Source organism: Crocodylus siamensis, chromosome 11 (assembly GCF_052110815.1).
Source record: "Crocodylus siamensis isolate JL-2025a chromosome 11, ASM5211081v1, whole genome shotgun sequence".
Lineage (NCBI taxonomy): Eukaryota > Metazoa > Chordata > Crocodylia > Crocodylidae > Crocodylus > Crocodylus siamensis.
Window position 1 is genome coordinate 47,039,515 of NC_143405.1, and position 18,986 is coordinate 47,058,500.

At 54.5% G+C, this 18,986-nt stretch overlaps 1 protein-coding gene across 1 annotated transcript in view; it reads left to right on the forward strand.

The window, feature by feature from the left end:
- Positions 1-414: 414 nt before the first annotated feature.
- Positions 415-18,986, forward strand: part of SLC26A6 (solute carrier family 26 member 6) — a 30,219-nt gene continuing 11,647 nt past the window's right edge. The window contains exons 1-16 of the mRNA XM_090022772.1: positions 415-489; positions 2,849-3,013; positions 3,796-3,935; positions 4,293-4,403; positions 4,884-5,059; positions 7,326-7,490; positions 8,337-8,489; positions 9,479-9,561; positions 9,696-9,843; positions 10,067-10,180; positions 10,637-10,714; positions 13,222-13,317; positions 13,964-14,070; positions 15,742-15,811; positions 16,519-16,611; positions 17,447-17,566. Of these exons, the coding sequence (XP_089878898.1) occupies positions 2,886-3,013; positions 3,796-3,935; positions 4,293-4,403; positions 4,884-5,059; positions 7,326-7,490; positions 8,337-8,489; positions 9,479-9,561; positions 9,696-9,843; positions 10,067-10,180; positions 10,637-10,714; positions 13,222-13,317; positions 13,964-14,070; positions 15,742-15,811; positions 16,519-16,611; positions 17,447-17,566 (1,782 nt within the window). The 5' untranslated portion in view covers positions 415-489; positions 2,849-2,885. The remainder of the gene's footprint in view (positions 490-2,848; positions 3,014-3,795; positions 3,936-4,292; positions 4,404-4,883; positions 5,060-7,325; positions 7,491-8,336; positions 8,490-9,478; positions 9,562-9,695; positions 9,844-10,066; positions 10,181-10,636; positions 10,715-13,221; positions 13,318-13,963; positions 14,071-15,741; positions 15,812-16,518; positions 16,612-17,446; positions 17,567-18,986) is intronic.

Consider the following 18,986-nt stretch of genomic DNA (forward strand, 5'->3'; position numbering starts at 1 on the left):
TGATGTCCCGTTGGGTCTGGTTTCTCCAGGGAAGAAGAAGAGGCAAGTCTCAGATGGGTGAAGACTCAAAGGGACAGGCAGGCCTGTGGTCTCCCTGCTAGGAATGCTCCTCCCTCCCCTGCAAGGCTTCACCCTTATGGCCTCTCTTGTCCCTCAGGAGCTCAGCTCCCCAGGGGTTTTCACCTGGCCTGTCAGAGGCTGCAAGTTGGGGTCTGACAGAGGACAGGGCTGGGTGGGAGCAGTCCCCAGGTAGCAGGAAGCCCCTGGCCAGGGACTTGCCCAGTGACAGTTTGTACCTTTAAACCCCATGACTCAGGAGGTTGTGAAGCCAGAGCTGCCTTGGCAGGTGAGGGAGGGTGGCAGAAGGAGGGAGTGGTGTCTCAAAGATCACCGTCAAGTATTAATAGCGGGGAGGAGAGTGCACGTTTCACTAGAGGGCTGTCAGGCACACCCGGCCATCAGACCCCACAGCAGCCGTGCCTGCACCAGGTAAGAGCCATCCTCGGTCCCCGGGGAGAGAGTATCTGCTGAGAGCTGTTGCCTGAGGAGGGGGCAGGGGAGACCCGTCGCACAGCAGGGCGTTGCTGCAACTATCCCCACCATTAGCCCTGGGAGCAACTCGAGCTGGCACCTGCTTTGATGCGTTTCCAGAGGCTCTGAGTATTAATCATCCCAGGGTGATGCTCACGCCTAGGGCAGAGACCCCATCAGCATCCCTGGGGTGCCCCCTTGGATGTGAGGGGTGAGACAGCCCCTGGCACAGGGTGGATTGGTTTGTGCGGGAGCCTGGGACCGGGAGCAGCTGGTGGGGTGCATCCTCCTGGGAGATGCCTCAGCCCCGGGCTCTTGGAGCATCCCAGAGAGCGCTGTCCTGGGATCGTGTGACAAGGGCCTGGCCTGGGTGTTCTGTCTGTGGATCACCCCCTGGCCAGAATCACAGGTGCGGTGTGCTGGGGTCAGGGCTGTGGTGGAGGGCGGCACAGCTAGCAGGCAACATTTCCTTGAGGATCTTCCCAGGACCATGCCACTGGACTCCACACCAGCATCCCAGGTGGCAGGTGGGAATCCAGCAGGGCAGCTTAACAGGATTTCTTGGGTTGGGGGCCCCTGGTCAAAGCTCTGGGTGTGGGCACTATGCTAGGGGGCCAGGCAGTGCTGAGCCCCTCTTGGGCATCTGTAGCTCAGCGGGGATGGGGCAAGGTGATTTCCTGCCCTGCCTGTTGCATGAAGCATTTCAGGGCAGATAAAGGCAGGGAGGGAGTTTCAGGGCCATCCTCTGGCTCAGAACCTGTGAGATGGGCTTTGTCTTATGCCTGTGGAGAATGGGAAGAGGCTGCCTGCCCATTGAGTTACCATCCCGTGCCCGCCACAGGTTTGAGTGGTGTGGTGGGTCCCTGCCCATGTCTGCAAGGTCTTGGAGTGGATGGCCGGTAACATCCCACACCAACTAGCTCTGGGCTCCCCAGTGACTCTGTCTATTGGTGGCAGCAGAGACGCAAGTGTCCTGTGGCCTCTCCAGGGCTGCGTGTGGGAAGCCGGCCCTGCTGCTGTCCGGGCTTTGCCCGCTCTGGGCAGAAAATTGGGGGCTCAGGTTCAGAGCTGCCAACCCAGGCCTGTCTTTCATTCAGACATGGTGCCCCATGCTTACTCAGGCTGAGGGGCACTGTTGGCATGTGTACAGGTGTGTGCCCATGCATGCACAGGTCTGTGGTGGCACATGTACAGGTGTGTGCAGGCACATGTACGTGTTCTGTGCATGCCTATCTACTGTGTATCTGTGCCCACCTGGGGTGTGACTGAGGGCACCGATAGCCACCAGCAGGCACCTGCTGGGAGTGGACGGCCAATGGCTCTTGCTGAGGATGAAAATTCCTGGCCCTTCATGTGTGACAGGGCAAAGTCTGTATGGCCGTGCAGTGGGGCTCTGGGTGTCCAAAGGTGAAGAGACAGGCCCCTCTGAGCATTCACTGCCAGCCCTGCAGCCCACAGAGCCTGCCTTCCACAGGACTGCTCTAGCTCACAGAAGGGTGTGATAGATATCAAGCCTGTAGCGGTGGTGTGTGCCCTCTCCTGCCCCTATGCCAGCTCCGTGGCTAGAGGCTGTGACGGGCTCAGGCAGGGCCTTCTGTTGGGCCCCCTGTGCAGCCAGAGGCAGCCCAGACTCCTGCAACTGCCCATGGGCAGAATTATACCCATGGCAGCCACATGCAGTCCCCAGAGCAGGGGGCCGTGTCTTTCTTGGGGGATTGGACTGGGGCACTGAGTTGGCAGTGGAAAGAGCTCACTCTTAGCTGCAGCCCTGGTGCTACCTGGAGCCAACCCCTTTCCCACATACACACAACCCTGGCCTGGTCTGGGGCAGAAAAGAAGCCCAGATTCAGGCATTGAGGCCAGAGGGTGCAGGGAGTGCCAGAGTCCTGGTGGCTTGTGTCCCTTGAGCACCAGCTGCAGGCCAGTCACAGCACCAGCCCCTTCCTGCGCAGCTAGGAGTGGGCTGGCTTGCACCAGTGGTTTGGCCTCCCACGTCCCCCACAGGCAGAGCTCTGGGCTGGGCTGCCCCCTGCACTGCCCTTGTGCCTCTGGGTCCCCTGTGCTCCCCTCGCCCCAGAGCCTCCTTCAGCCTCGGCCTCTGAAGCTCCTTTTCCTCAAAGTGCTGCAGGCTCTCAAAAGCAACCTACTGGCTCTTCAGCAGCCTCAGCCTCCAGCCTTGTCTAGCACTGGAGGAAGCATTGCAATGGGCTCCTCTAAGCAACACTGCGATGGCATCAGATGCTGCATTGACAGGTACAGGCATTTCCAGTGGGGCATCTCATTACCAGCTCTGAGCTTCTCCCCTCTTCTCCTGAAGTTCAGACAGGAGCTCGAGTAGGTTCAGAGCCATCACGATGGAGCAGATGGATCTGCGGTGCCGCCCGAGGGGCTACAAGGGGCTGAGCGAGGCTGAGATAGAGGAGGTCGCACAGAGAACTCAGGCTCCCCCATCCTCCATCCACAGCAGGCTCCATAAGATGAGGTAGGAGGCAGTGTACCCCATTCCCTTGTACAGGTGCTGGGCAGGGCTGGGGAGGGTGTGGTGACATGGGGGAAGGGAAGAATGGCAAGAGACGGGCCTGCCAAGTTGCTGATAGGGGCTTTATGACTAATAACTAATAACTAATATCAGTTGTGAGAAAAACCTTTCCTCAGGCCTTAGTGGCGCAGGCTCCAAAGGTGAGGAGTAGAAGGAAGATGGGGCAGGGTGTGGGCTGGGGGCTGTACTGGTCCCAGAGGCCCTGCAGCTGCCAGGGGGGCAAGGGCAGTACCCTTTCACCCTCATGTGCACTCCTTTGCCCACCTTCTGTCTGGTATGCTCCTGCCTTCTCCATTGCCCAGGGCACCTGCCCCTGGAGAGAGTGCTGTGGGTGCAACTCCTTGGCTGTCCTAGTGCCGGTTGGGCCCAAGTAGCTCCAAGGAGATGGGAGGCTGGAGACTGTGACCTGCAGGGGCCTTTGTCACCAGCCCCCTCTGGCCTTTTTAGAGGTTTTGCTGGTTATGGGGTTTCGGGCAAGTGTGGGGTCTAGAACCCTTCAGATATTGGTGCTGGAGCAGGTGCTGAGGTCTCCAAGGACTTGGAGAGGCTTCTGAGGCTCCACAAGGGTTTCGCAGTTCCCAGGATCCTGCAGAAGGCAGCAGTCTGGGGACTCTAGAGCTCCTTCCAAAGGGTGGTAGCTGGGGTGTCCTGGTATACCACAGAGGGGGGTGTTTGGGGTGGACTGGCACAAATATCGCAGGTGCCTTCCCCTCTTTCTCTTCCAGATGTTCGGGTGCTGTTGTAAAATCCTTGCTGTTCCGGTTCCTGCCCTTCCTGAAATGGCTGCCACGCTACCCAGTCAAGGACTGGCTCATTGGGGACATCACCTCGGGGTTCAGCGTGGGCATCATGCACCTGCCGCAGGGTGAGTGTCACAGCCCCTGAGCTCAGAGCTCAGTGAGTGATCAGCAGGACTGCTCTGGAGTGCAGCTTGGCACCCAGCTGGCAGGGAGGATGGTCTCTAGCTGTCTGGTACCTCCTGGTATCAAATCATCAATGTGTGTGTGTGTGTATATGTAATGTGACTGTACAAGGTGGATGGGAGCCTGTGAGGGCAGAGGGCTGAGCTGGGGGATGTCAGGGCACGGGGTCTGGGGCTCAGTGTGATAGGGCAGAGAGCAGGCCTGGGGGGCTTGTGGGGTGGGGGACATGTGTGCATACTGGCTGAGCCCCAGCTGAGCCTGTCTTTGCCTAACTCTTCTGCTGCCTTTGCTGTGTCCAGGCCTGGCCTACGCGCTTCTGGCAGGGCTGCCTCCCGTCAATGGCCTCTACTCCTCCTTCTACCCTGTTTTCCTGTACTTCTTCTTCGGGACATCTCGGCACAACTCTGTGGGTAAGCAGGGGGTCCAGGCTGGAAGTTGTGGGGTCCAGAATTGCCAAGGAGACCACTTATCAGCAACAGGCATGGGGGGGAGCACCAAGAGGCACCCAAGCCTCCTCCCCCCATCCTGCGGAGACTGTACTGGACTACCCCGCTAGCTTGTAGCTACTCATCTGGCTGGAGTCTCCGGGGTTCTGGAGGTCACTGCCTGCCCTCTCGGCAGATGTGGGTCTTCCAGGCCACCAGCGCCCCATGGGCAAACTTCTCACTTCTCAGATGAGTTCTCCAGGCACTCCAATGAGTCTGATACTGGTGAATAAGCAGGTGCATTGCTGTGCTAGTTGCTGGAAGGAGCCCCCCTGCTGTGCCTGAGACCTGGCTCCTCACATGAGAGAGTCCTGAGTGGGCAGGACTGAGCTGCGCATGATCTGCTAGGGGATCCATGTGGCCACAGTTCCTGTGCCCTTACCCTGTACCTCCCCGCCCCTGCAGGTCCCTTTGCTGTCATTTCTGTCATGATCGGCAGTGTGACAGACTTGATGGTGCCCAGTGACGACTTCATGGAATTGGTCAATGGCACCAACAACACTATCCTTAATGAGGCCAGGAGGGATGCTGTCAGGGTGGAGCTGGTGGCTGCACTCACCATCCTGGTGGGCATCTTCCAGGTGAGCAGGGCCTGCAGGCCAGAGCAGGGAGCAGCCTGGGATCTGGCTGGTACTACACCCAGAGCCCTGATGGTGATAGTAGTACATGGTTTGATGCTGGTACATGGTCCCTGTGCCATCTAGTCCCTGTGCCATCCAGTCCTGCTCTCCCCACACCCATCCCTGTACTCCCTGAAGCATCCATGGGCTGTGGGGTTGCAGCAACTCCATTCGCTGCCCTGATCAGTCTCCAGCTTCCTCTTTTGGATCTCAGCTGCTTCATTTCCCCTACAGACTGGGCAAGGGGCAGGGGCAGAGCAAATTCTTCCTCCATCCCAAGGACTAAGACCCACCCTGCTGTTCCCACCCTGGCTTCCACTGACTGACCTGTATCCTGGTCTCCAGGAAGAGACATCCTTCAGTGGCAGATACCACTCAGGCAGACTGTTAGGCCAGAGCGGACCCTTGGGTTCATCTACTCTGACCTGCATTACACAGGCCATGGGACTTTCCTGAAAGAGCACCTGCTTGGACACAGGGAGATTGTCTAGAAACATATCCACCCCGATTTAAAAATTGACAGTGAAACCTCAGAGAATCTTTCATTACTTGCCCTGATGAAAATGTGCACCTCATTGCTAATCTGAACTTGTCAAACCTCAATTTCCAGCTGTTGCATCTTTGGTCTGGCAGATGGCAGATGGCAGAGCCTGTTATCAGTGTTTGTTCCCATGTAGGTCTTTGGTGGCTGCGATAGATGTTTATTACTTTCCTGTCAGGACTGATTACTCTTTACTTTGATAAGCTAAGAAGAGATTGCTCCTGGAGTCTCTCCCTGCAAGGCCTGTTGTCCAGTCCTTTAATCATGTCAGGGTTCATCTCCGAACCCTCCCCAATTTTTCAACACCCTTCATGGATTGTAGACCTGAGACCTCCTGGGAACAGGTGTCCCCGAGCCCATGAGAGAGATAATATAACCTGCTGACTCCTTCTTGGGTGTCCCTGTTTATATGTCCAAGGATAGCATTAGCCCTTATGGCTACAGCACTGCAGTGGGAGCTCATGCTTAGGTGATGGTCCTCCATGACTCCTTTGGAGTCACTGCTCCTCAGAGTGGAGTCCCACATCCTTCAAAGCTGGTACAGGACCTTACTGAAACACACAGTTTTGTTGGCAACCAGCTTGTCAAGCAATCAGATCTTTTTGTAGCAGTGCCCTGTTCTCCTTGTTATTTTCCTTCCCCCACTCCCAGCCTTTGGGTTTCCTGCTGTGATCCCACCTTCTCTTCCATCCTGCTGATAAACCTGTAACATAGGATAAGGGTGAGAGCCCCCAGAGTGGTGCGTGGTGATGATTCCCCCATGATGGTTACCCTCAAGACCCGTCAGCCATCCAACATGTTGTACTGTCATGGTTTCTTACATGGTGAGCCAGACGGTGCCCAGGCCAATGCCTGACAGCTCTCTCTGTGTGAACATCATCACAGTCATGTCTGTCAAGCAGGCTTGCAGGCTCATCAAACTACCCCATGTAATCCAGCACAGTGGAAGCTGCTTTCACAGCCCAGGTTGATTGGTAACCATTATCTTGCACCATTTTGTTGCCTGTGGAGTCTGGCCTGGGCACTTTTCCAGGCTGGGGCTGTCATGGGGCCCTGCTGATATGTATGAGCAACTCCCAGGCCAGGACTGTCCCTCCCTGGGGTGGTAGTACTTGCCCATGGATTCGCTACTTGGCCTGCTCTGTGGAGTAAGATAGTTCATGCATCACTGGTTACCGGGGCCTGCCCAGCTCAGCAGCCTGGCGCTCTGTTACCATGCCAGCCCCAACCTTTGCTGGCAGGATCTGGCCCCACAGCCATTCAGTCAAATGCCAGAGATGGTGGTGGTCACTGTGCCCAGCCTGCCCCACTGCCTGGGGACAACCACAGCCAGGTGGCCTGAATGTCCGGCTTGCTAGCATTCTCGGCAGAGCCCTTCACAGTTGGCCAGGTTCTGGTCTGCTGACTTTGCAGGGTAACCAGTGGACACTGGGGATGAAAGTCCAAGTGTCTTGTTTCTTCCACAGGAAGAGTTGAAAGTGGGGCTCAGTACCCCCCACTACAACCCCCCTTTAGTTCCACGCTTTACCAGAGGTGACTCTCCCTAGCTCCACCCCACCAAAGCAAGCTCCTTTTTAGTGCCACCCCACTGTGCCTTAGGACACTGCTGGGTGGGACAGGGGGTGAGGCTTCTTGGAAAGGACCTTGCTCACAGCCTGGCCTACCCCTTCCTGGGTCTCTTTCCAGGTTGGCTTGGGCTTGCTGCAGTTTGGCTTTGTGGTCACATACCTCTCAGATCCACTGGTACGCGGCTACACTACTGCTGCCTCTGTCCATGTGCTAATCTCGCAGCTCAAGTACGTCTTTGGGGTGCGCCTGGGTGAGCACTCGGGACCATTGTCACTGTTCACGGTAAGTAGGGCTGGGCATGGACAGTTTGGGGCAGGTGACTGATGATTCCCCAGGGCTCCCTGTACAGAACACTGTCAAACTACAGGCTCCTGTGTGTTGGGGTGTGTGTGATAATGTTGACAGAGTATGTGGAGCTCCTGGAAAAATATCAACCCACAAAAATTCCTCAGGTTTGACACTGCACATCTTACCCAATTTTCACTCATGTTGGCTTTTATGGGAATTTGCTTAAAGCTGAGGAGAAAGTCAGTGCGTGCTGTACAAAACCCATGCTGAGCCCATCATGTTATACATAGAACCCATGGAGCTCTGGTCATTGACCCAGCTTTGGATCTGCCACCAGGCTGCTGTCACCATATTAGCTATGTTAAATACCCTGCATGCAGGAAGAATCCAGTTTTGTTGCTGTCCCAGAGATCAGGGCTCCCTAACAGGGTCTGGAAATGGGATTTCCCAGCAAAGTCACCTTTCATAGCAGGATGGTAGAGCAGGATTGCTCCTGGGTTGGGCTTCCCCAGTAACTGCCTGGTAGAGCAGCACTTGGTAACTAGGTGTCTATGGGGTACAACTGGGAGGGGGCTTGCACAGGCTGCTTTCCTTGATGGCACAGTCATGCTAGCACATAGTTTTCATTGTTATCCTTGATTGTGTTACACCTGTGCCTACAGACCCTGGTCAGGGAGAGGATCAAGCAGAGATAAGTGCTCTGTGCACCAGAAGAAGACATGGGCCCTGCTTGCAGAGATGTGAGCAATGGCCCCTCCTGACCTGCTACCTGGATGTAGGGAGCCATGCCACAGGGCCATGTGCACTGGGTCACAATCTCCACTTCCCTTTCTCTCCTAGAGCTTCATTGAGATCTGCACGAAACTGCCCCAGACCAACGTGGGCACCCTGATCACCTCCCTCATCGCCATGCTTGTCATCTTTGTCGTGAAGATATTCAACCACAAGTTTTCCTCCAAACTCCCCATGCCCATCCCCATCGAGCTCATCACGGTAATAGGGGGACAGCACAGACCCTCCTCTTTTCCCTCTCCATGGTTTTCTTTAGCCCCCTCTTCACAGGCATTTAGGGGTGGAAAGGCTGCCTGTTACCATCCCCACACCCCAGAGCACAGAGATTTAGTTCTTTATTTCTGTTTGGGGGCTGAAGGCACCATCATTTGTTGGACTGGCACCTCTTCTCTTGCCAGTTCTGTGAGGCCTCCCTGCTCAGGTAGCATAACTGAAGACCGTCAGGCTTTGGCTGAGTCTAGTCACAGGCAGCTTGGTGTGTGCTGGTCTGAGCTGCCCCTGGGATGATCTCAGGAGGGCAGTAGGCTTCATGCTAAGGCCAGGCAGGAGGCAGCTCCTCTTCCATTGGTGCCTCCAGTCTTCAGGAAGCTCCTGGAGCCAGAGTCCCTGCTTGCATGACAAGCAGAGGGTCAGCAAAGCTACTGGTCCTGGAGGCATCCACTCCATTCATTGTACAGAAGAGACAGTCCAATAGGTTTTCATCCCCAGGCCACTAGTTAGTACCTGACCGGCGGTGGCTGGGCTTAGTGACCAGGGTGTAGTGAGTCAGTGGCCCCAGTGCAGCACCCAGGGTCTCAGCCTTCACCCCAAAGCATATTCATGGTGGGCCCTGGCTGCCCAACCTTGACAGAGCACTGTAGGCTGAGCTGCCCCAGACTCCTCCAGGAGCAGTGGGTGTCATCTGGGGCTTGGGCCTCAATGTCCCCCATGGGTGATAAGTGATGGACCCTGTGCTCCCATCTCTCGTTTTGTCTTAAGCCCCCTGCTGGTTATGTCTTGTTGCCCCTTCACTGAGGGAGCAGCTGCTGGTCAGCCCTGCCCACGTACCATGCTTTCAGCTAGGCTGGCCCCATTTGCTTCCCCTCCACAGAGGGCCCTGAGCACATGGCTGGTGTGTTCTCCCAGGCTGGTGGGAAGCCACATGGTAAGCACCCCCACATGCTTTGTCTCACTCTGACCATTCTCCTTAGATCATTGTGTCTACGGGGATCTCCTATGGAGCTGACCTGACGAACAAGTATGGGATTTCTGTCGTGGGTGACATCCCCAGCGGGTGAGTCAGAGGCAGGTTGGGCTCATGCTGTTTCTCTGCATTGCCAGGGATTGAGCAGGGGCTGGCACAGCAGCCAGGCCAGACCAGCTGAGGGAATGCCCCTTTCCAGCTCTGTATTTCTCTCTTTGCTGCAGGTTGAAGGCCCCGGTGGCTCCCAGGGTTGACTACTTTGCACGGATGGTGGGCAACGCCTTTGCCATAGCAATAGTTGGCTACGCCATCTGCATCTCCTTGGGCAAGATCTTTGCCCTGAAACATGGCTACAAGGTAGACAGCAACCAGGTAAGCACTCACCTGACACCACCACACTTAGGCCTCTGCCCTTCCTCATAACCTCCCTTCACACTCTCCCCCGTTGCTTTTCCCCTCCAACCCCTCAGCCCCCATGTCCCTTGGCCCGCTCCGCTCTTGTAGTGTGGCCCCAGCTCTGCCTCTTTGCTCTTTCCTGGGCAGTGAGGGGCTGGAGGCAGTTCTGGACTCCTTTTCCCCTGGCCTGTCATTGCAGGAGCTGATAGCTTTGGGGATGTGCAACTTCCTGGGAGGCTTTTTCCAGTGTTTCAGTATCAGCTGCTCCATGTCGCGCAGCCTGGTTCAGGAGAGCACAGGTGGGAACAGCCAGGTGAGCGCAATGCTATCAGCATACCCCTTCACCTCATCTCCAGGTCCAGGAAGAGAAGACTTCTCTGGGGTCTCCTCTGCTGTTTTCCTGGTGTGAGCAGGGCAAGGGCTGCAGGGAGCAGGGCAGGGCAGTGAGCAGAACGTAGCAGTGCAGCGGGATTGCCCTTTGCTCGTGACAAGGGCTGGCTGTTATGGATGCTCTTCTGGGTGCAGCCAGCAGAGATCATGCAGGAGGCAGAGGATCAGTTCTCAGAGTTGCACTCCTCGCCCCCAGGGCAAAAGCATGGCCAGAGCATGGGGGTGGGAATGTGAGGGAGGGCAGAAGAGGAACAGGCTGGAACAGTTGCTGGGCAGCCCTTGCTTTCTCATGTGTGAATCTTTCTGTGATGCCCTTGCCCCACAGCGGGTGGCATGAAGATTTCCGCCTCTCCTCACAGGCTGCCTCTCTCCTCTCCAGGTGGCTGGTGTTATCGCCTCACTTGTCATCCTCATAACCATTCTGAAGATTGGGGAGCTCTTCCAACAGCTGCCTAAAGTACGTCCAGTCCTAGCCTTGACTGTCTCCACTCCAGCCCTCCTGCTCCCTTGGTCTCTACAGCTAATTGGAGTCCCCAGGGCCATTTCAGCTACTGGAATCACTTAGATCAGTTCACACAGCACAGAAAAGAAACAAGTGTATGTACATACTGTGGTGGGCCAGTAGGGGGCGCTCCTGCATTGAGCCACCCACCTCACTGCGCCCAACCACCTTCCAGGCTCCGAGCGCCTCCCTGGGGTGCCTCGCATCTGGCTGACCCCCTTCCTGGAGCACACTCGCTAGCCTGGGGGTAACGTAAGCTGCCACCACCCCGAGAAGGGACTCTCCTGACCCTGTGTCCTTGGGGAAACACAGTCCTATGGGTACTGGACCCAGTACAGGCACTTGGGGCACTTCCCCAAGTCGGGGGCCAAAAAGGAAAGTCCCTCTTAGTCCACAGACCTAAGAAGCCTCTTAGGCATAATTTAGACCCACCCCTCAATAAGTCTCCTACACCGGTCACAAAGGAGAACTGTATTGATTACAGGGATAGGGTGAAAATAGGGTACAAGATAGAGCAATATCATAGAAATCCCATAGAGCAAAACAGTCTGGCTGAGGTAGCCTTTTGATCACGCATCTGAGTTACTGCCAGCTAGATATCTAACCAGATCTCGAGTAGCTTACTTACAAGCATCATCCCAAGGCTGTTGGAGATCCCCTCTGGAAGCAGGCTGTTCCCAGCTCATGAGTTATGGAGGAGAGAGCCAGTTTCAGATGGTAAAACTCCTCTCTGAGTCCCCCACATGGCTGCTGCCCCCCTCCTCCTGGGCAGTCTTAACTTATATAGCCCCTGTGACCTCATTCACCTGGTCCAATGGAGGCCAGCACCTGTTGGCTGTCGGCCCACCAATTTGAAATACATCACTAGTTGCTGGGCAGACTCCAGCCCACCAGGTAGAAGCCCCTCACCCAGGTAGGTGATACCAGTCACATAGGCAGAGGGAGCAGGTTTCCCCCCTCCCTCAGGACTGGAGCCAGCTCAGGTTACCTAAACAGATAGGGTAAAGGTGTGTCTCCTCTGCTGGGCCCATCCTCATCACATTGTCACAGCACAGAGATTTTGGGGAGAAACAAAGGTGGCTTCCTGCCACACATACACATTTAGGGACGAGAGAGTTGCCACAGTCCATCCATCCCCTCCAGCATCCTCCAGTGTCGTCCCATGCTGGAGCAGAGCAGTGGAGCCACCACTCTAGGTTGCCACCTCAGCATTACGCAGCATTTGAAGCATTACAGGCACATTGGCTAAACCACCCTGTGCCACCCTCTCCAGGTATGTGGCATCTGGACAGAGGGAAATGCTTGCCTACCAGCATTCAACTCAGAGCCTGTGGCACGAGGTTAGAGTCACCCTCCCCTTCCATCCCCTCAGCAGCCTAGTGACAGGAGTTGTGTCCCACTATCCCACCAGTTATAATCCAGCTGGGGGTTGTGACTCCGGTGAGTATTTTCATGACAGCTCCAGTCTTTCCCATTAGGTTTGGCCAAGCCACTCCCAGTGGCCAAGCCCTTTGCTCCTTTGTGTATTTGCTTGGCCTCTGGGGTCAGTTTCCATTGCAGCCAATAGGAGATTTTCCTGAGCAAAGAAGACAAAGTCAGTAAAGACCATTGGAGACCAGCTCCAGGCTGCTTAGCCTAAAGAGGCACTGCAGACTCACCTGTAGTGAGGTGCAGGGTGCAACTGGGAGATGCCATAGACCAGACAGTCCTTCCCAGAGCCTGAAGGCTTTCTCTGGACACCATGGGGCTCTGAACTGCAGCCCTGGCAACACACCCAGTGCTTTGGCTGTTGCTCTAAGTGCTGCCCACATCCTCTTAGGCATTGACAGGCAGGTTGAGGAGGGGCCTTTCCCCACCAGGGAAGACTCAAGAGGCTCAGCCACTGGCTGGCACAATCACTTCTGTGGTTGTGTTGCCATATCCTTGCTGCCATCTGTACATGTTGTGAGAGCCTTGCTGTAGGGACAGGTCTGTGCTTTCAGCTCTGCACTCAGTCATTGGTTCTGTCTCCTGCAAAAGTATCCCTGTGGTCACCAGCCTTTGACCAGATCATTGCCTGGGCCTCAGGAGGGCCCCTCTTGGCTTGGAAACCAGCACATGGCCCAGGGCAAACAGGCAGCTGGTGGTGGTCATGGCACTGGGAGGGCTCTGAATCTTTACTACTTACCTTCCATCCAATGTCCTGAGCCTGCCAGCTCTGCAAGATGGAGTATTCTCCTTTTATAGAGGCCCGGAGCAGTGATTTGCCCCTGGTCACTCAGGCAGGGTCAGAACAGAACTGGGAACCCATGACTCCTGTGTATTAACCTCTGGGTTGCACTTCCTTCGCCTAACTCACCTTCCCTCAGCCTGGGGGCCCCGTGGGACCCTGAACACCCAGGCGTGCTCAGTCTGCGAAGCCTGGGCTCTCAGCCCCACTGTGCCTGCTCTGAGCCTTACCCCTTCTGGAATGTCTCTTGCAGGCCATCTTAGCTGCCATCATCATTGTGAACCTGAAGGGCATGTTCAAGCAGTTCAAAGACCTCTCTACCCTCTGGAAGTCCAATAAAGTTGACTTGGTAAGATGCAGAAGAAGCCTGAATGCACCTCAGGCACCAGCCCAATTCTTCTTGCCCTGCTGTCCCTTTGTGGTGAGCTGATGCAGTAAGGCTGAAGGCCAGGCCTAAAGGCCCTGATGAGCAGCATTGGCAGGAGGTCCAGCCAGCTCTGTACAGCTCTTCAGGAGTACACAAGGCCCCACTGGGCTCATGTGGGCAGTCCTGCAGTCTGTGCTGTGGGCTGAACACAGCCCCACAGTATCAGCCAGTAATCCCCTATCAGAGCATGTGTTGGATCAACTGAGAACATGATTTGGGCCACAGAAGCCTGGCCCTGGGCTCTGAACTGATGCATGATGAAGACTGGGTTTGGAACCTCACAGCTCCATCAGGGAACCCAGGTGTGGACCCAGCTCAGGCCCATCTCTGCTCGTAGCATCCCTGGCAGGTTTTGAACAGGGAACTCATCCTCAGAGCACTGAGGCTGCTGGTGGGTGCTGTAGCATCTTTGTGTATCAAAGGAAATGTGTGTGGGAACTGCAAGGTAGTGTCAGCTTTGGCTCTGATGGCCAGAGAGCAGTAGCTAGTGAACTTCATGCCTGCATAGTCCAAGTCTGGTACCAGCTGGCTCCTTTTCCAGCACTCACATTGTACTGATCTCTTGCAGCTGATCTGGGTTATGACTTTTGTGGCCACGCTGCTGCTGAACCTGGACATAGGGCTGGGGGTCTCGGTGGCTTTCTCACTGCTCACAGTCATCTTCCGGACACAGATGTAAGTAGCATGGTGACTACTGGGGCCAGGCAGGAGAAGGGAAGGAGCCAGCTTGGCTGTAGTCAGGGTTGGTATCTACAGCTCCACAGGGCAGGAGATTTGCCATGAGTGTCAGTTGTGGGGCTCCACGGGCTGGTTACAGCCCTGTGCTTCCACCACAATGCAGGTGATCCAGGAGCATGGGACCCAAAGACTTCCTCATCGAGCCTGTGGCCATCCTTTGTTTGCCACCCCCTGGCTGTGATGCTGTCCCACGTCCTAAGGCTTATGAGGTGGCCTGAAGATTCTGGGAGTCCCATAAGAGCTCGAGTGGAGGGTGGCAGGCTGGCCTCCATGCTCTCAGGATGCTGTAGTTAGGTGTTAATGAGGGGAAGGGGGTTTGCTCTGACCTTCTCTGGGCAGAACTAACTCCCACTAGACTGAGCTCAAAGCAGCCTTGTCCTGGGATTTGGATATATTAGGAAAACCCAGTGTACATGTAAACCTCAGCCTAAACATCCTTCTTGAGGGCTACCTGCAGACACTTCCTTCTCCTAGGCCCCAATTCCTTCTAGTCCATAAAATTACACCTCAGTCCTCCCCAGGGGGAGCTAATGGGCCACACCTGACCCTGGGGGTTACTAGCCATCTGGCATGCACTGGCAGAGTGGGCCAACAGCAGTACTGTTTCACTCTGCTCCAGGGCATCGTTCTGAGGCATCGTTCCTGGCCTTATGGGGTCCAGCCAGGAGTTATATGTCATGAAGCAAGGCAGAGTGAGCTTGCTGTAGGGCACTGGCTGAGTGCTATGGGTTGCTATCATGCCCTGTGGTGGGGTCATGGGTGGAAATGGGCTGACTGAGCCTGGCATTTTGCTGAAGTAGCCTAGTTCTGGCTTGACACCGTTTTCTTCAGGCAGCAGTGACACCTGGATCTGACTCAAAGCACTGACCTGTGTCATGCTGGCACCACTATGGTTCTCACTTTGGCAAGGGGATAAAGAAACACAACATGCAACTGTCTGGAGGGCTGTGCAACTTGTCACGAGAAAGCCCTGGCAGGTTTATCCCTCTATCAGGCCAAGCAGCAGAGGTGCTGGGATCATGTTGTCATGATAATACCCGCCTAAGAAAGGCTGCACTCCTGAATCTGTGCGGGGAGTTTGCTCCAGCTCCTCAGTACCTGAGGGCAAGACCAGCCTGGAATCAGGCTTCTGTTGCCAGTGGAAGGTGGCTATCCCAGATGGTTACAGAGCCACTGCTCTGCACAGACAAGTCAGTCCTCAGTTCTGTAGTGACAGGGATTTGTGAGGCGAGTCTTGCTCTGAGGTGAGCATGGGCAGTGCTCCAAAAAATAGCAGGCTCTGAGTGAATGGATTTCTTGGTGCCACCGATGTCACATGCCATTTTCTGCCCCACAAGTATATACAGAGGAAAGGATATAATTTGAGCCCTTGTGGAACAGGGCATGAGGGTCATGGACACCATTCAGCATAGCTGGCCAAGGCCATCTGCAGCCCTGTGGCAGGACTGTATCAGGATGGCCCACCTCTCATTACGTCATCTGTGCTGCATGGCTTCACCATGAGGCTGTTGACCATCTCACGGGGTGGTGTTCTGCATGTAGGGCCCACCACCACTCCAGAGAGACACCTGGTGCCTTTGCTAATCTCTCTCCTCTGTCTTTCCTCAGGGCCCACTACTCCATCCTCGGTCAAGTTTCTGAGACGGACATCTACAGAGATGTGGCTAAATATAACAAGGTAAAAGCCAATGGTAGGAGGGTTGAGGGAGTGGCTGTGAGGGACACTCCACTACCGAACAAGGCAAACCAAGATAGTGAGGGGACAAACATGCCATGAAGAGCTAGGAACATGGGCCTTCCATGCAGCTGAGATGGGTCAAAGGAACAGTCCCTTCTGCTCTTTTGTAATGGCTTGTGATTGTTTGGCCCATTGTGACTGGATGCAGCTTTCCCTTCCTGCTGAGGTCAGGGAGATACCCTTGTTTACAGAGTGGTGCTGAGACATTGCCAGTCCCTGAAAAGTGAGTTCCCTGCTTGAGCCCAAATGCAGAAGGTATACTGATGGGTAAGGGTGGCCACCATAGAGGACACTTTGGTTTTCTGCTACTCTGTCCTCTATTGATACGAAACCCAAAGCCTTTATGTCCTTCTCTTCAAGAGAAAAATAAAGGACATAAAGGCGTCCAGTGTCGTATCAATAGAGAACAGAGGACAACCAGACTGTCCTCTATGATGGCCACCCTACTGATGGGTGGATTACTGTAGGGGACAAGCAGGGTGTGAAGGAGGCAAAGGCCAAAGAAGGCTTGTGGGGAAGCAAGGAAGAGGAGGGGAGCTCCTCTCTGTCACAGTTGTAGCTCTTCCTCTCCCTGATGATCCCAGAACAGCCCTTTCCCCTTTGAGGCAGAATCCCTTTCATAGCGACCTCTTTCTCTCTGTTCCCAGGCTGTGGAAATCCCTGGTGTGAAGATTTTCCGCTCTTCTGCCACAGTCTATTTTGCGAATGCTGAGCTTTATACAGATGCCCTGAAGAAGAAGGTGAGGCAGGAGAGGGGTTGAGCTCATCTGGCCCATTTCAGGGCAAGATCACCTGCTGAGTGGTCTCTGATGCACTGGCCAGGTCATCTGGGGGTGGCTTGCTCTGTGTTAGGTGAAGGAGCAGCCCAGATCTGCAGTTCTTGCCCTGATCTGCTTAAATGGTGCAGTGTACAGGCTCTCTCCCTCTCACTTCCAAGGCAGCAGACCTAGGTATGTGCTGTTACCATTGTGTCCAAGCACAGTGCTGGCAGAATTAACCTCCATGGCTGCAGGCTTCCTCCCATACACACACCGACTTCCGCACTCCAGAGCCTTGAGTCTCCCTGCATTTTGGTTCTTAGCTATTTCTGTCTGGTCCATGCTGCCGGAAACTATTTCTTCCAAAGCCTTGAGCCTCCACTGCTTGTGTTCCAGCACGCCTGCTTAGCCAGCACCCAGTGCTCATGCCCCACCTCACCCACCACTAGCAGCTAATGCCACTTCAGTGGTACTAGTTACACTACTGTGTCTGAGCATCTCAGTCACCAGAAAGATTGTCCTCACACTCACACCACCCTCTGAGATGGAGGAGAGCTGAGGTACAGACCCAGAGTCACACATAGAGGCTGTGGCAATGCTTGGAGTTGAACCCACATCTCCTGCCTCCCAGGCTAGCACATTAATTGGTCAGAAACTCCTGCTCTCTGTTTCTGAAGTGAATTGGTGTTCAAAGTCTTCCCCTCACTAGAGGCCAAAGGAAGGATGGAGAGTGAGTGAGCTCAGTTCTGTTCAGGGCCTCTCAGCAGTCCCTTGAGCTTCAGTAGCTTCCAGGTCCCATGAAGTTGTGCCTTTGCAGTGCGGCTTCGATGTTGATCGCCTCATTGAGAAGAAAAAGAAAGCCCTCAGGAAACTGAAGAAGCATCAGAAGAAAATAGAGAAGGAAAAGGAAAAGAGGGAAAAAGCAATGAAGAAAAAGGTACTTCTCTGACAAATGCCTCAGAACTGTGCTTCCTTCTGTGACTCTCCCTATTGGTAACCCTTTCTCCTTCCTTCCATCCACCTGTTCATCCCATCGTTTCCTTGTTTCGTTTTCTTTCTCATGCCTCTTTCTCTCTTTCTACTCCCTCTTCCTAGATCTAACTTGATTTCCCTCTGTCCTACTCTTCTCCTTCTTGCTTTTTATCCCTTCCCTCTACATATGTCTGGTTCTCAGATGGCCCTATACTGAAAATGTCTGATTTCTTTCTCTTTGGCCCCTAATGAATGTTCCTTTGTCTTATGACTGAAACCCCTAAGTGAGGGGAGGAAATCACAGGCCCTGTCAAAGGTTACAAGGTGGGAAGCAAGGGTGGTTAATTATTAAATTATACAACTTTATCAGCAGTTGGTAAGTGAATCATAAGAATAAAAATAAAAGGGCAAAGGATGATTGTAACAAGGTGTATGGCTCAGGGGCAGAAGCCTAGCTGCAGGGGGTTAGAGGATAATAGCCTACCTGCCGAGCAGCACTGGGCCAGCTGATTGACTGGCCGTGGAGGAAGTTAAAAGCTCCCAGAGAGATGATGCTGAGGACGAGGGAACCTGAGAAGAAAGGCACTATAGTGAAGCCCTTGCCCTGGCTAGGAGAGGCAGGAGATTTTGTTGATGTTTTGTTACTCTGTTTAGCTTGACGTAGGAAAGGGGGAAAGCTGACTCCTGGGCCAGGCTCGAGGATTAATGCCCTGCTACACATGGTGGAAAATGTTGGGCATTCTAAGTTTAACTCCAGTAATGGAGACAGGAGCCCTGCTAAAATGGCTGGAGAGGCTAGAACAGCAACAACAGCAGCTGTTTCAGCACCTCTAACTCCAGCAGCAACAGTTCCAGAGGGAGCAGCAGCAGCAATGGCAGGAGTCCCTAAAGCAGCATTTGGAGTCAAGACGGACTCCCACCCAAGTTGGTGAGTCACTTATGGTTCCCAGAGGATAGAGGGCAGAGTACTCACCAAGGACCTGTGGATGATCCAAAGGCCTTCCTCACAACTTTTGAATGGGTGGCAGAGGCCTATCAGTGGCCCCAGGATGTGGCCCCTCTGTTAACTAGGAAGCACAGGACCCTTACCAGATCCTAGGAGCAGATTCAGCCTGGGATTATAAAATCCTTAAAACTGCCATACTAGACCAGCTGGGTCTCTCAGAGGAGGTCTATCACTATAAATTTCAACTGGAGACTTGCAACCAGAGTGCATGGCTTCGAGCCATGGCTCAGAAATTCAAGGACTTGTGCACCCACTGGCTAAACCCTTACATACAGTCCACTGCGGAAATAGTGGAACTGGTGACCCTAGAGGAGTTCTGCGCCATCCTCCAGTAGGATCCTGGAAATGGGTGTATTGGCACCGGGTGATCAGCTTGGAG